We start from the raw sequence: 16,180 nt of genomic DNA, 5'->3' as shown, positions 1-16,180 counted from the left end.
CCATACTAGGGATGTATAATATATCGGCCACCATATCAGTATCGGACGGTATGTTCACTTTTAATATTATTGTTATCGGCCCGATAAGAAAATTTGGCAGATTTATTAAATGACAACATTATAATTGTGTACTTGGGACATGGCTTTTAATGGTGAGACTTTTGTTTTTGTAATCAGATTTTAATTTATCGGCCAATATATTGGTAATCGGCTTTCAAATATAAAGAATTATCGGTTATCGGTATCGGCCAAATTTTTTATTTATGCGCATCCTTGCTCCAGTCCTTTAGAAATCATTCTAATATTCTGATTTGGTAAGAAAAAAAGAAAAAAATTATTGTATCATCTTTATCAATGTTGAAAACTGTTGTACTGAACGATTCTTTACTGTCATTTTGATCAATTTAATGCTTTGCTGAATAAAAGTATGAATTTCTTCCAAACCTCCCCCTCCCCAAAAATCTTACTGACCCCAAAATTTGAATGGTAGTGTAGTTCAAATTTCCTGTTACTTTACCCAGGATGTCTGACTTTGAAAGCAGTACACATTATCTTTTTTTCTCAGTTATATTGTGCCTGTTTTGAATTGAATCAATTTGGCCCATAATAAAAGTCATGCACTCTCTTAGAGTATTCCCATTTCTCTAAACAGCTGAACTGAGACAATATAAATGAGGCTAATGGGCTTAATGTTCTCTCATTGTTCTGGCTGCATTTACTCCAGCCAATGTAAACGAAACATAATTAAAATGAGGGGACACAATTACAGCAATTGCTTTATTGCATAAAACACAATATGTAAGATGCTCATAAAAATCATCAAATGGCCAAGATGTCCTTAGGGATTTGGACCTTATATTTTCATTTGCGTGTCTGGCTGATATTAGAGTGATAAACAAATTACTGTACCACCGTTTGGCCTTTCCCAGCTACATCTTATAGTCTGCTGTGAAATACAGTGAAGAAATTCTGGCTGGAAGACTTGTGATGCTTGGGCTGACTGTCAGCCATGGTCCATTGCTGCTAATGGCAACCACAGCCCTGTCAAAGGCGGATGTCACAGAGCCAGCTCTGTGTACTTGCTCAACCAGCTTATTGATTTTTCACCATGTTACCTGTATCTAAAGGGATGAAAGCAACCGCAGTAGAAAAATGAAGGCAGGCTTGAGACAACATTACAGTTCCAATGAACAGTAACGGCCCTGACTCACATGGTGCCCGAGGCAAGGGATGAGCTACCTTTTTTTAATAGAATAAATAATCAACTACAAAGTAAGATTCAAACATATGATAAAATGTAATACAACACAGTTAAGGCAATCCAGGGTGGGGTTGCACCAGCGATTTGTACGTTTTTTCTTAAATTGGAATGTTAAGTCCACACTAGAGACTTAGAGACAAGTTCACTTAGGGCGTGTACGAATCCACTTCTGCAAGTTTAATGACGGGAAAAATGGATGGCGTGCCAGGCGCATTGTCTAAAAGGGTTGACCCTATTCTCATAATGAGTAATGGGTGTGTTTTGGGATTTATGTGCGTTAAACCAATCAGAGTCTCATCTCCCATTCCCTTTAAATGCCAGTTGCGCTCCCGCCATGGCAGATTCGCTATTTACATGACGGAATTTGATAGTGGAAAGATCAAATGCGTCTCCAGAGCGCAAACAGAACTGCTTGTGCAAAAAAAAATATCATGCCATTGACTTTAACCAAGGTTTCAGTTGGTCAATGGCACAGTCTATTTCTGTTGCCTCAAAATAGCAACGCGCCAACAATGCGCCAGAAAACACCTCGTTTTCAGACCAGCACGTCCATGGGCGCACAAATGGGCGCAAATGCATTTGCTATTTAAACAACATGGTGCAGGACGTAAAAAATTAGAACTGCGTCGGACTGAAACTAGCAAAAAAAAAACACTTGCGTCGCGCTTGGCGCTGCATTGTGCCGGGTGTAAGATAGGGCCCAACGTAACTACTAGCTAGTTTGTAACTAACTCTGTACTTTATTTGGTTGCACCATTTGTTCTTAAGGCAGAACGTAGCTAGTAGTTCGTAAGCTCTCCGTAAAGTAATGCGTAGTCGCATAATATGACGTTTACCCTCAATGATTCATGCAGTCTTCAAATACGTGAGCAGAAGTTGTGTTGAAATGCCGTGAATTTCATCCTTCATTCTAACTTCTACTGCCTCATGTACGTTTCCATTCAATACGATACTTAATCATGAATAAGATAATAAGGGCCAGATTTACTAAACAGGGCAAATTAGTGAGAGCGCAATTCCAAAAAAAGTGCAGATAAGAGTGGAAAGTTCAGCGCGTGATCTACTGACGACGCGCAAATTAAAGAACACAGATGCAGTCGGATCATTTCCATAATGACCAACACAATCTTAAAGGTCCCATGACATGCTACTTTTTGTAGGCTTTAATATAGGCCTTAGTGGTCCCTAGTACTGTATCTGAAATCTCTTTCCAAAAATTCAGCCTCGGTGCAGAATTATAGCCACTACAAGCCAGTCCCAGAATGAGCTTCCTTCAGACGGGCCGTTTCGGTGTCTGTAGCTTTAAATACTAATGAGGAGGAGAAAGGCGGTGCAAGGTGGAGGGTGGGTGTGGCCTTGACCATCTTGCGCAACGGTAACGTGGCGTGCATGTTTACGTTGGATATAGCAATGGCACGAAGACACGCAGTCGTTCAAGCATTTCAGTTTGACCCAGAATCTGATCCAGATGGAGAAGCAACGGATGAAGAAGTTGCAACTCAGCGGCTCCAGCAGGACGTTTCCGAATGGTTAGTTTAAAATATTATGTCTGGATACGGTACTTTATTCGGATGCTTTACAGTTATCATCATGTAGCTAACGCGAACCTACTGTTGCCTTTTCATGAGAGATCTGTAACGTCTGTATTTATCTTATTACAATTACATCAAGCTCTGCGATCTTGAAATGCGGATATCACGCGCGCCATATAACCAACAGGAAAACGGTTATCCAAATAACAAAGAAGTGTACAACACTCGCGTTACAGTGTGTGTATTCACACACATAAACTGCATAGCTGCATAGCTAATGTTACAGCCACATTCTACGTGTAAAATCTAGGTAACCATAAACAGTAAAGCAACACACTTATATATCATTAGTTGACTTACTTGTCCGAGGTGTGTAGCTGAGCCAAAGAGAGTGATCCAGACTTTAGTTTCAGACGTTCAGCAAGCCCAGCTCTGTATTGACCCTTCGGTGTTCATTTGTACATCCAATTATTGAGCAATTGTTATGCTTCGCTCGCTCAAAAGCCATGATATCTCTCGTGGACAAACTAAAATCGCGCGCGCGCGCGTTCCTACTTCCTAGCGCATTTTCTCATGGGCGGAAAATATTCTCTGGGCGGGCAAAGCAGAGACAGGGGAGGTAACATTTCCTCCTTATGACGTCATAAGGAGGAGATTCAAGATCAGCGCGTATGAGCCTCCATTTTCTCAAAGGCAGAGAAAGATAGCAAAAGCTCGATTTACACCGATTGAAATTTTTAGAAACTTGGGGACCATATACAGGCTAGGGGAACTCATATTAATGTTAAAAAACCTCAGAAAGTGAAAATTTCATGTCATGGGACCTTTAAATAATTGGCGGTAAATAATGGTGCAAATACCAGTAAATTGACGAGCGCAAACCTTTGTAAATCACCTTGCATGATTCATTTGGAGGGAAACTCCTACAAATGCATATGCAATAAGGTCAACCACAAAAATAACTGTCCACGCCTTTTCAGCGCTAATTTTTCACTGCGTGTCTTTAGTAAATTCTGACAGTAGTTTTTTTTAACGACAAAATAGGGTTTGTACTGGCGCAAGCTTCCATAAAATATTTAGTTTATACGTACTGTAGTTACGCTTCAACTAAGTTTAATGGTGCAACGCAAAAACATTTAGTAGTGCGTAAGTTGTAACTTAGAGCTCATTTACGTAAAAAAAATAGGTTCATTTGTAACTTACGCACAGCTGGTGAAACCGGCCCAATGTGAATAAGGTAAAAAAAAAAAATATACAGATATCACCATACTTCTCCATTTGATTGATTACAAGAATTGCAAGCCTTTTGCAAACAGGTTTTCTGAAATGTGGAGATTTCTGGCTCAGTGCATGACATTTTTTTATAAATAAATAACTTTGAGAAAACAGTCATTAAAGATATGTATTGTAATGTGAAAACTGTGGTACAGTATCTGTCAGAAGTTATTAAGCAGAGAAACACATGAAACAGGAGTAACAATCTTCATCAATCTTGTTTACTAGTATACACCTCCGTTCTCACAAACACATCAGAACGCAACACTTCAAAATAGGCTATCAGTCCACAACTAAATTGACTCCTTTGAACACACAAAAAAACTCAGATGCAAACAGATAAAGTGTAATAATTGTGTTTTCATTCCACTAGTCTGAAACAATATGTGATGTCCAAATGGCCCAAAAACTCCAAATTCATGGAAAATTCATGGGAATTTTACATGCAATATCATGCCTTTAGCAATAAATGTGAGTTATGTGAAACTGATCATTGTTCACATATATGATTATCTGTAATAAATTATAAAAGTAAACATTTTAAGTTTCTAGCATTCTAAGAATGTAGAAAAGCATAAAAATATCATAATATGTTTGCAGATATTTACGAATCATGCTCACGCAGTAGCCATTTCAATCACTAGCTGTCAGTATTAACCTTTAAGGTACAGTACCGGTATGTAACTTTGTTTTGTTCAAAATTAACTGAATTTAAGGCGAGACACTACAGGTGAATAGGGTAAATTTTTTAACTAGCAGATATCACCATGAAACTTTCCCAGTTGATTACCTACATAAAGATGAGAAAAAAAATGTATTACAAGTTTTCTGTAATTTAATGTTTAAATATGCAAATTAGGAAATATCTAATTAAATATGTGCTATTTTGCAAATATTTAAAAACCGAAATCTGAGTATTGGATAAAGCCAGGTTAAAAAATATTTTTTCATTGTGTTCACATATTAGATGGGAAAAAAATTACAGAGGGATTTATGGATATCTACTTTTGTTATCCTGTTAATCAGAATATTTACATTTACATTTACATTTAGTCATTTAGCAGACGCCCTTATCCAAAGCGACTTACAAATTAGGACTAAGTTCAGCGAGTCATCATAAAGAGGCAAAAGCAACAACAACGCAGGAAGTGCTCAAAATACGAAGTTCAGGTATTATTCAGAGTAGCATAAGCCTGATAAGTGATGTTTCAAAGGGAAAGGATTTTATTTTTATTTTTTTTTTTAAATATACTGTAAATAGCCTTAAAAAATATATTTTCGCCATGTTTTTTGGAATAAAATGTTATATAAATCAGGCTAGGAATAATATATTTACAAATCCCTCAGTAAATGTCTTCATAATATAACTAGGTACAAGACTGGAAAGTTTGGTGTATATAGGTGCTACTGAAGTGGAGATTTCGTACTTGGAGTATGAGAGAAAGGTCATTTTGAGCAAACGGGCTTTAAAGATTTATCATCAGCCAATGAGATTGCGCATTCAGCCCTTTTACTTTGACGATTGGTTGCTGATTAAAAGGAAATTACCATATTTGGATCCGACAGCATTGTAAAGGAGAGAGAGAGAGCTTTCCGGCGTGTGCGTGTGATGACAGGAAGAAGACAGAGATCGCGGAGCAGCGGGAGGATTAAGAACGCCAACTTTTGTTGAATTTATGAGAAATCTACAGACGCGAACAGAAAAGTGTAGTAAAATAAAGATCTAAATGTGTATTTCGGACTTTTTTTCACCACAAGTCTGAAAGAAGACATGTTATTGAAGACAAATATCCAAAAATCTCTAAATTGACCAGTAAAAAAAAAACGATGATTTTGCCTGCGTGTCTCGCCTTAAATAATGTGAATACATCATCAATCTTTCTTCCAAAACATGTTTTTTTTCTGACCCTGATTCATTAAGCCTGTTATAAGTGTTTATATTTTAAATCTGATGGGATGGTTTTCACAGGAAGTTGCGTACATACGTCACTCGCTCGTATGGTGTGGGAGTGGCATAGGTTACTGTAGTTGTCACAACGAGCGAGAAATGTTGACAAGGAGCACGCTAAATCTCAAACCTTTGGAGAATCACCCGTTTTAAAAACAATGCTGAACAGAGGAGAGTCTTCTAGCAAAAAGAGAACGTGACAGAGCTCGTAATAAAACCAGAATCAACATTGACTTGGGTTTTCGGAGATGACGAGAACTGTGGGATTTAAAATTTTGTAAAAGCAACATGGAGATGGCGTTTTTATTACTCAACAGATAGTAAGGTATTTTATTGAACAGATAAATTGCATATGTAGCTCTCTAACAATATAATGTTCATTGTAAAGCATTATCTATTGTGAAGGGTCATTTCATTATGGTTGTAGCACTGTGCTGGAATTAATTTTCAAGGAAGTACTGTGTCTATTAATGAGTATAGCTACAGTAATGTCTTCAGCTAGTCATCTTGAGATCCTTTCCATCAAAACTGGTTATTTCTCTAATGCCAAGTAGTGAATGTTTTACAAGCAGTAGAAATCATTCACAGTCACGTAGATCCGAAGCACAACCAAAACAATGTTCTTCCGCAAAATGCATGCAGTTTTGTTTTTTTAACCGCTAGAGGGCAAAAAGTTATATAGTGTACCTTTCAATATATATATAAAAAAAACATGACACCATGATCATCGACCCTTCTATAGCAAGCTGCCCATCAGGAAAATGCAAGGCTTTCCTCTGAGAAGTCAAATTGAATTTCAAGAAGCACTGAACTACTGTCCTTACATTGGCTTTACATTGGATCAGTCACACAAATCAAATCAGAATCAACAATATGCAGTTCCCAAAGCACGCATGAACGATCAGTCATGCAAACGTGTTTCCCTGAGGGTCGGGCATGTGGGGAAATAGTATCGCGAAAGTCTGCGTAAAAATCCAATTCCAAGCTTGGCTGGCATTGGACAAGCTGTGATGTGGAGAAATTAACCTCCAGTCAAATGGAAAGCAAACGTCTGGGCTGAATGTGCAGTCACCCAGTTCTAATGACTATAAGCTCATAAGTAAGATCCACCTATATCTCCGTTTTCATAGGCCAATGTCCCTGCTGACCATTTCCTGCTCTCTATGACTCTTTCAAAGTTCTTCACATTAAAATTGGAAGCTGAAATACAAGGGGAAAGTATCACACTCATAACACTGTAGTCACATTGCCCAATAGTGTACAACATTTTGTAACCGCCGCAGAAAGTCCTCCAGACAGCTCCCCTGTTGCTCTTTTGTTCCCTGTGTTGAGGCTGATCAGGTGTGGCACTCCACATTTCATTTCTGTAGTGCCATCTGGGTCTCTTGCTTGCATGCTGCTGAGGTGTGCAAACAGTTGTGACAACAAAAGCTCCTAGATCAGTTTACAACTTACAGACGTTTTCTTGCAAGGTCAAAGTATTGTGTCTGCTTAATGCAATGTTGTCAGTGTACTACAATACATACTCCAGAACCATTCTTTTATATGGAAATAAATCCTATTTTAAAACTTTTTTGTCTTGTTTTTCAGTAAAAATAACTAAACATCCTTAAATGCAATAGATACTATGACTTGTTGTGCATGTATTTGTATGTATGTTGTGCCATTTTACTGTATGACATTTCCAAGTGAAACTACGTTTAACTAGAATTTTTTTTCTTTTTTCCTTTTTATCTTTTGAGAATTGATTGATTCATGTAAAGTGGGTGTCCATATCATAATTGTTACATTAGCCGTGTTTCCATTACCCTTCAAATTGCGCAAATTGAAATTGCGAATTGACAATACGCTTAATGGAAATTCGTAATTTTCGCAAAAACTCCCATTTATCACAAAAACGTTTTTACGCTCGCATGAGGTGGTTTTTCAGGCAATTCGAAAAATAAATATTTAGCAAAACTGCAATGGAAACAGTTTTTGCGTATTTACAGGTCACCTGACGTAGATGACGCGGTGTGTTTGGACAGAATACGAGACAGAGTTCTTTATTAAATTCATAAAAGACAAAATAATTACAGGAATACTGGATTCTAAACCTCAAATAAATGCCACAATCAAAGACCTTGATGCAGAAATGAGTGAGAAACACCCAGAAACACCTCATATTAGCCGCTCTCAAGTATTAGGGTCTTTCCTTATCATTAATGATGATACACATACGTCCCACACATACGTCTCCTTTGATTAATAATAATGGCCAGTGCAGTGGCTGGGATATAGTACATAAACCTACCAACGTCCGTTGCCATGATTTTTGGAATGACTTTACTTATCGCGAGAGGAAAAAAATTTGTTTTAGTCGCATAACATCGGTTAATGGAAACGGCGTCATTTCGCAATAGTTTTTTATCGACATTTAGAAAAAATCACAAAAGTTTTGCGCAAATCAGTAATGGAAACGCGCCTTTTGTCAGTCTGTTTTGATTTCAGTCTTTGTCTGTGTTCTGTCTATTAGTTCAGTTTAGTATTCCTCCACCCTTGCCTGTTCTTCTTCTTCTTCTTTGGGATTTTACGGCAGCCGGCATCCAAAAAAGTTGCATTGCTGCCATCTATGGAACTAACACCTTAGCGTATTATATTTGGCTATATAGCCCAGTGTCTAATAAAAATTTGAAAGAACAATGTTTTCCCCTCCCGCTTGACCCTACTTCTAAAATACTTTTCAAAGATACTTCTTTTAAACCAACTTCACACAGTTCTCTGATAAGATCTTGTCTTTGGATGTCATACTTTCTACAATACATCAGAACATGTTGCACCGTCTCAGATTCCTGACATGAACACAAGCCCTACTAGACCTACAGTTACCCTACTAGACAATGAAAATAGATGCCTCCCTTTATTTTCTTGCTCCCAGAGCTGTTGCCATTTTAAAATTGTTTCCTGCCACACAATACTTTTACCCTCCGCCTTGGATAAATGTATATTGACATCTATGTTTTCCTTTTGAACAGCTTCCTTGGCCAACTTATAAACCTTTTCGTTTGTTACAATACCTACATGAGCTGGAACCCATATGAATGATATTTCTACCCCTCTCATTTTCACATCTCTAATTGCCAAAATAATATCATACACAAGGTCTTGTCGACTCTTTGATGACCCTTTCCCAATACTATTGATAGCTGACACAGAGTCACTACATATTAACACTTTATGATTTTGAATCTGTTCAGTCCATTGTACTGCCATCAAGATTGCATATAATTCAACTGTGAATACACTTAAAAAATTTGAGGTTCTCTTAAAAGCTTGGACATTCCACCTCTGAACAACAAAAGCTGCTCCTGTAGCACCTGTTTTTTTATCCTTTGACCCATCAGTAAAAATGAATATGTGTTCCTGATATCTTATAAGAATATGACACTAAAACTCATGTACCAAATTTGACTCTGGATTTTCTAACTTAATCCCAAGTATCTCTAGATCAGTCTTTGGGGCCTCCATCTGCCATAAAGGAACTGAAGGCCACAGTACTCCTGAACAAAAGTTCTTATCGCCCTTGCCTGTTTGTTTCCATAGTTACTTATTGATTAGTTAGTTCAGTTCAGGTGTGTCTTGGTTAATTTATGTCTTTAGTTCTGTCTATTTATACCCTGTGTTCTGTCTTGTTCTTTGTCAAAGTTATTTTATGTTGCATGTGTAGGTTGTTCTGGTTTTTGTTCTGAGTTTATTTTGAGACTGTTTATTAAATATTACTGCTGCACTTAGATCCTGCTTCTGCCTCTGCATCTGCTTCTGCTTCAACCGAAATTGTAACAATAATAGAGCCAGACCTCTATAGAAATTGGGAGTCAATTGTGGAGTAGCAAAAACTTTACAGGAGGGTTTTAAACCAGTTCACTCTGAAGACGGATGGTAACAGTTCGTCTTCAAAAATATCAATATCACTTATTGCTGTAATCTTTATAACATAATTGCCGTTACATTTCTGGCTCTGTTGCTGAAAATGAATAGTTGAATAAAGTCATTATTGTTTTTGTGCACAAAAAGTATTCTCGTCGCTTGATAAACTTATGGTTGAGCCACTATAGTCACTTATGCTATTTTAAACATTGTCTTTACCAACTTTCTGGGCCGGCAAGTTTCAATTACAGAGAAGCCTATGGAGGAGTGAGACAGCTCTCAGATTTAGTCAAACATATCTTAATTTGTGTTCCGAAGATGAACGAAAGTCTTACAGGGGTTGGAACAACATGAGGGTGAGTAATTACTGACAGAATTTAAATTTTTGGGTGAACTAACCCTTTAATTGCTTTATTTAATGTCTCTACCTGAAAACCGCTGTTATTTGTCGTTTTTAATGTTTTAAATGCATATTAGTTAGGCTAGTAGTTTTAGCTGTGGTATTGAAAATGGAATATAGAATTGTGAATTTTCATTGGTATCTACATTCTTGGTGTCATAACTGCCTCTTTTTTGAAAAAAGTTTCATGGTTGGTAAAAAAATATTTATGGCTGGTAAATTTCCCTAGCCACCAGCCATTGGCAGACGTGCCAAAAAGTTAGTTTTTGGCCCTGCCTCTAGATAAAACTTAAATATAATGTTATTTTTATCCATCCAGTCAAATTTTGTAATGTAAACAACAATGACAGTTTTAACTTGTCCATGAGATAATCCACGACTAGGTGTGCATTCACATTGGGTTGTTCTTTATCTTCATGTTGTGCAATACAATAATGTAATGTCATGTGAAAATCATTCAAATAAGAATGAACAATAAAGGCAATATCAAATGTGATGCGATCTGGGAAAACCCGTCGGATGTCGCGCTTGGCCGTTTTCAGTAAATTCCTAAATAGTTTGAATGTCAGTTTTTTGTCAAAATTTTTTTTTTCATTAAATTATTATTCTATAACATCTTTTCTCTTATCTCTGAAAATATCTTGGCAAAATTCCCTTGTTTAGTCCACCAGTTAGATCGGCCGACTTCAGATAAATATAACTTTTGCTACCAACAAGCTATGATAAAAATAAAAACAGATTTGGAAAGGGCTTTATACCAGCTTCCATATGATATCAAAACCTGTAATAGGTCAAATTTCACCATGTGGTGGGTTTTCCCAGATCGCATCACAAATATTCATTCTGTGAAAATAACTCTTAAATGGATAGTTCACCCAGAAATGAAAATTCTGTCATCAGAAGAAATATTTATATACAGTATATTTCTAAATCAATAAGAAGACATGTTTCTATTTTTAGACACTTTAATATCTTATTCAGTTATGCTTCTCAGGTTACTTTATACTTGTTTTATACTTTATAGGATGTCACAAGACAAAAATGATATCAATGAGAACAATATTTATTGTGCTATGATTAGAATGTGTTTCCAGTTCTAAAAAAAACACATTTTCCCCATGAAAGCATAATGAAAGCACAAATGCTTTGGGACAGTTTTGTGCATGTTGTATTCTATAAGTGTACCTATTTATTGTGCCATAAAGTACGTGTATGACCTTGCTTATCGTGGATATTTTACCAAGAAGACTATTCTCACCTGCTGATATGCACAGCGATTATCAAGAAGAACAACAGAAGTTTCAAAAACATGTGAAAGTGGCGGCTTGTGACGCACTAATAACACAGCTAATGAGCACATACAATTAGTATTCAACCGGAATGAGCCAGATGAGTGGAGGCATAATAGAGAGCACTAAATTAAGCAGCAAATCAACACTGAGACTGCAAATCATCTGAAGAGACTCACGCTGTATCGCAGACTCTAAACACATGCTGCTCGATGAGTGAGGTTTGTGTGAGAAATGAGAAGAGACTGCTACTAACCCGAAGGCCGAAGAAGAATTACATTGGAGAAAGCAGCTTTTAAGAACAAGGCGGAGCGCATTTCACACAGTCTAAATTGAGATGACATGGCTATTATTGCTGTGTGTGCTAAGTGAGTGCCTGAAGGACACCCGGCCAGCCTCATTGTCAAAACTCAGAGAGGCAAATGACTTGTGAAATAGCCAGAATGGGTGTTGTTTCCTTTCCACAAGACCCATGATTGTCATAAGTGCCGCCTGTAGCCACGCTGACTGGAACCTCTTCATTCCTTCGTACTCAAGAAAACATTACTGTCTTGATGAAAATCACGGAAACAGATCCCAGTGGAGCGTGAATGCAAGGTGTGATACATAGTGGTGATAATGGGAAAAGATGAACAGAAAAAAGATAGATAATGAACTGACTGCCATAAAAGTCTCTTTAAAAGTCACATAAAAAACCAGCTGCCACATTGCTATTAACATTTAAGGCTATTAGTGGGTTAGAGGAAAGATATTTTCCATTCAATGAAAGTGTTTCAAAACAAGTTTCACTGTCTTTAACATGCAGTATTTAATATAATAATATACAGTATTTCTTTACAGTATATTATTTCCATAGTAAGTATTCTTTTTAAAAGTATGCTTAAGGCGAGACACAGCAGGCAAAAACATTTTTTTTTTTTTTACTGGTCAATTTTGAGATTTTTGGATATTTGTCTTCAATAACATGTCTTCTTTCAGACTGTGGTGAAAAAAGTCCGAAATACACATTAAGGTCTTTATTTTACTACACTTTGTCTGTTTGCGTCTGTAGATTTTGCGTAAATTCAACAAAAGTTGTCGTTGTAAATCATCCCGCCGATCCGCGATCTCTGTATGCTCTCTGTCATCACAGGCACTGCTGGAAAGCTCTCTCTTCACTGTACAATGCTGTCGGATCCAAATATGGTAATTTCCTTTTTATCAGCAACCAATCGCGAAAGTAAAAGGGCTGAATGCGCAATCTCATTGGCTGATGATAAATCTTTAAAGCCCGTTTTCTCAAAATCACTTTTCTCTCATACTCCAAGTCCGAAATCTCCACTTCAGTAGCACCTATATACACCAAACTTTCCAGTCTTGTACCTAGTTAATATTATGAAGACATTTACAGAGGGATTTGTAAATATATTATTCCTAGCCTGATTTATAAAACATTTTATTTAAAAAAACATGGCAAAAATCTTTTTTTAAGGCTATTGACAGTATATTCTGATTTACAGGATAACAAAAGTAGATATCCATAAATCCCTCTGTAATTTTTTCCTCCTCTAATATGTGAATACAATAAAAAAATAATTTTTAATCTGGCTTTATCCCACACTCAGATTTCGTTTTTTTAAATATATACAAATTAGCGCATATTTAATTAGATATTGCCTAATTTGCATATTTAAACATTAAATTACAGAAAACTTGTAATACATTTTTTTCTCATCTTAATGTAGGTAATCAACTGGGAAAGTTTCATGGTGATATCTGCTAGTTCAAAATTTTACCCTATTCACCTGTAGTGTCTCGCCTTAAGTGTACTAATTCACAAGGAATCATTGTAAATTGATTTTGAATTTGTTTTTTGTTTTCATTTGCATTTCAATTATGGCTGTTGCATCAAAAGCAACTCATGATGACATAAGATGAATCAATTATTTACTTCATATGTTAGACTATAAGTAAGTAAGTAAGACTATAGTATGCATAAACTGCAATGCTGCATGTTTGTTTGTAGGCAGGGAATGTACTGTAGCAACGTAGATCGTTACATCATTATTTGACTCTCAATTCAGTGGAACCGTGGGCCAGAATAAAGAAAGAGAGAGAGGTACACACGTCAAACGGAGAAAGAGGTACATTTTGTAACAAACCAAATATTATCAGTCCCCCTCCTCTCAGTGTGCCCTCATGCCCCCTTTAACAAGCGAGGCATTGGAAGGCGGTCTGTGTGACTGCAGGGGCCGAATGACGCAAACTAGGGAAGCAGCTGAGCACTCAAAGCTCTTCCTGAATTTCAGTCCTCTGGTCTAATGCATCACTCTGGGGTAAAGGACTGGAGCTGAAAGGGTGGTTCACGTCGGAGGGATGTGGATACTAAGGCTTAGTGCTTTATTGAACTTCTAAGTGGAGTAGCTTTATAATGTGCCAGTGTCACACAAGACGTTTGAGATACTAAACCATGTTCGAGTACCTCTTATTTTCTCGTTTTATTATTCACGATGGAGCATTTGCTGCCGACAGGAACAAGGCCAGAAACTAAATAGAATGTCAAAGCATAAAATGTATTACAGCTGAATGCCCATTCACAGAGTTTAGACGAATTGTCTATTATAGTTATGCGCTGAAAAAAAGGATAAGATCAGACTGGGGCAAACATGAAACATTACTGCTACTTCCACAAACGACTTTAACGTTTCGCAAAGTGCAACAATCTTTTATGAAACCTTCAGTGTTTATGGATCATAAATCATAAACGTGTGCCAAAGCGAGCATAAGAACTGTTTATTCTTATGTATTTGTCACCACTGTGACTTTGAGCAAGGCACTTAACTCCGGGTTGCTCCAAAAGGATTTATTTTTTATTTTTTATAATAGGTCTACTGTAAGTTACTTTGCATAAAAGCGTCTGCTACATACAGTATGAGGTTTTCAAACTTTGTGATGTCAAGCACTATCAAAAATGATGCTCCCCTGCAGGGGACACATTTCTTAAAATATAAAGGTATATATTTGTAAATGTTGTAAAAATATATTAATCATTGCTAGTTCATGTTAGTTAATACAATAGTTAACTAATGTTACTAATAAGTAGACATTAATGTAAAGTGTTACCAAAAAATGCATCATGGTTTATTAAAAAAAATATACATAAAAAAAATGAATACAATTATTTTTCTCTCTCTCAAATGTTCCCTGAATCCATTAGCACCTCTTTGCGCTCCCCTGGTGTGAAAAGCCCTCTCTAACATGACTATTTGCTTATTCTAAGTTTTCCAGCAACAATATGTTTCTCTTTTTAAAGGTTTGCCTGTTGCTCGACTTTAAGAGTTTTTTAGGTTCATAAGCACATGTGATCACTGCAATATTGCTGAACGATTTACTTGGCAAGGGACTTTGTGTGGCCACACATAGATCACCATGGAAACAGCATCCCTACACAGTCCGCAGAACTAAACTCTCAAGTGCTTGTCCTCGGTGGCGAAACAATTTATGGCTGCTATGACAACAGCAACTGCAGTCATGTGTCAAGACTATACGTTTATTGAATTTCAATTAATAGCACGTGATTTATACACAACCAAGACGCCTCATGAGCATCCTGAACTGAAAGGGCAAGGTCTTTATTCTTGTTTTTTACCTGTCAAGGGATATGCAGCACAGGTGTAGGATGGAGGCGGTGGTCAGCAGAACGTCCAGAGAGGTGCGGACCAGGCAGAAGGTCTCTCCGTAGATCCAGTTCTGATGGATCAGTTCTATGGCACCAAACGGCATCACCAGCACTGACACCAGCAGGTCAGCAAACGCCAGCGAGACGATGAAGTAATTGGTTTTGATTTTCCTGCAGCAGAAACAAAGATATATTACTTTCGGTAACACTTTAGTTTAGAGTCCAGTTCTAACTAGTTGCTTATTAGCATGCATATTATAGGATATTGGTTTATTAGTACTTAAAAAGCATATGCCATATTCTGCATGACCGTATTCTACATCCCTTAATTCTACATAATACCTAAACTTAACAACTACCTTACTAACTTTTAATAAGTAGTAATTATGAGTTTATTTAGGCAAAAGTCATAGTTAATAGTTAGTTAATAGTGAGAACTGGATCCTAATCTAAAGTGTGACCTTACTTTCTTCTATTTTAGCTTTTTTTTTTTTTAGCTAAATTTTAAATGTTTATTTTCTTATTTTTTTACGATTTTTAGAGGAAAACAATTAGTAAACAAGCATGGACACAAAATATTTTTTTCAAAGTTGCAATTAAAACTTAAATAATTATAATTAATCAAATCAATCATTATTGAAGTGTTACTATTATTGAATAAAACACTTCAGTCTTTCTACAGCAAAATTTCATGTTTAATTGAATTGCCGTTTCTTTGTAATTATTTGTGAAATTTACTAGCAATGTCTGAGGGAAAAAGTGTTTAAAATCCTACTACAACAATTTTTACTTCAGTGTATTAAAAATATTGTCCATGCAACTTGTGTGCAAACTAAATTTTCCTTTTTGAGTGAATAATCCTTATAAATTCAATAATGAATGTAAACACAGCAGCTTGACAAGATGTGTTC

At 36.6% G+C, this 16,180-nt stretch overlaps 1 protein-coding gene across 4 annotated transcripts in view; it reads right to left on the bottom strand.

Annotated features, from left to right (window-relative positions):
- The window catches only part of htr4 (5-hydroxytryptamine receptor 4), a 109,697-nt gene that overhangs the window by 53,211 nt on the left and 40,306 nt on the right, over positions 1-16,180 (bottom strand). For all 4 annotated transcript variants that reach the window (XR_014208033.1, XM_082177300.1, XM_082177299.1 and 1 more), the window contains exon 4: positions 15,240-15,440. Coding sequence is in view for 3 of the 4 variants with exons in the window: in XM_082177300.1 (XP_082033426.1) it covers positions 15,240-15,440 (201 nt within the window). In the remaining variant the exon portion in view is untranslated. The remainder of the gene's footprint in view (positions 1-15,239; positions 15,441-16,180) is intronic.

This window comes from Leuciscus leuciscus, assembly GCF_965113295.1.
Source record: "Leuciscus leuciscus genome assembly, chromosome: 8".
In the NCBI taxonomy this organism is placed as follows: domain Eukaryota; kingdom Metazoa; phylum Chordata; class Actinopteri; order Cypriniformes; family Leuciscidae; genus Leuciscus; species Leuciscus leuciscus.
Note: the sequence above shows the minus strand (reverse complement) of the source record. Positions and strands in the feature narration are given on the sequence as shown.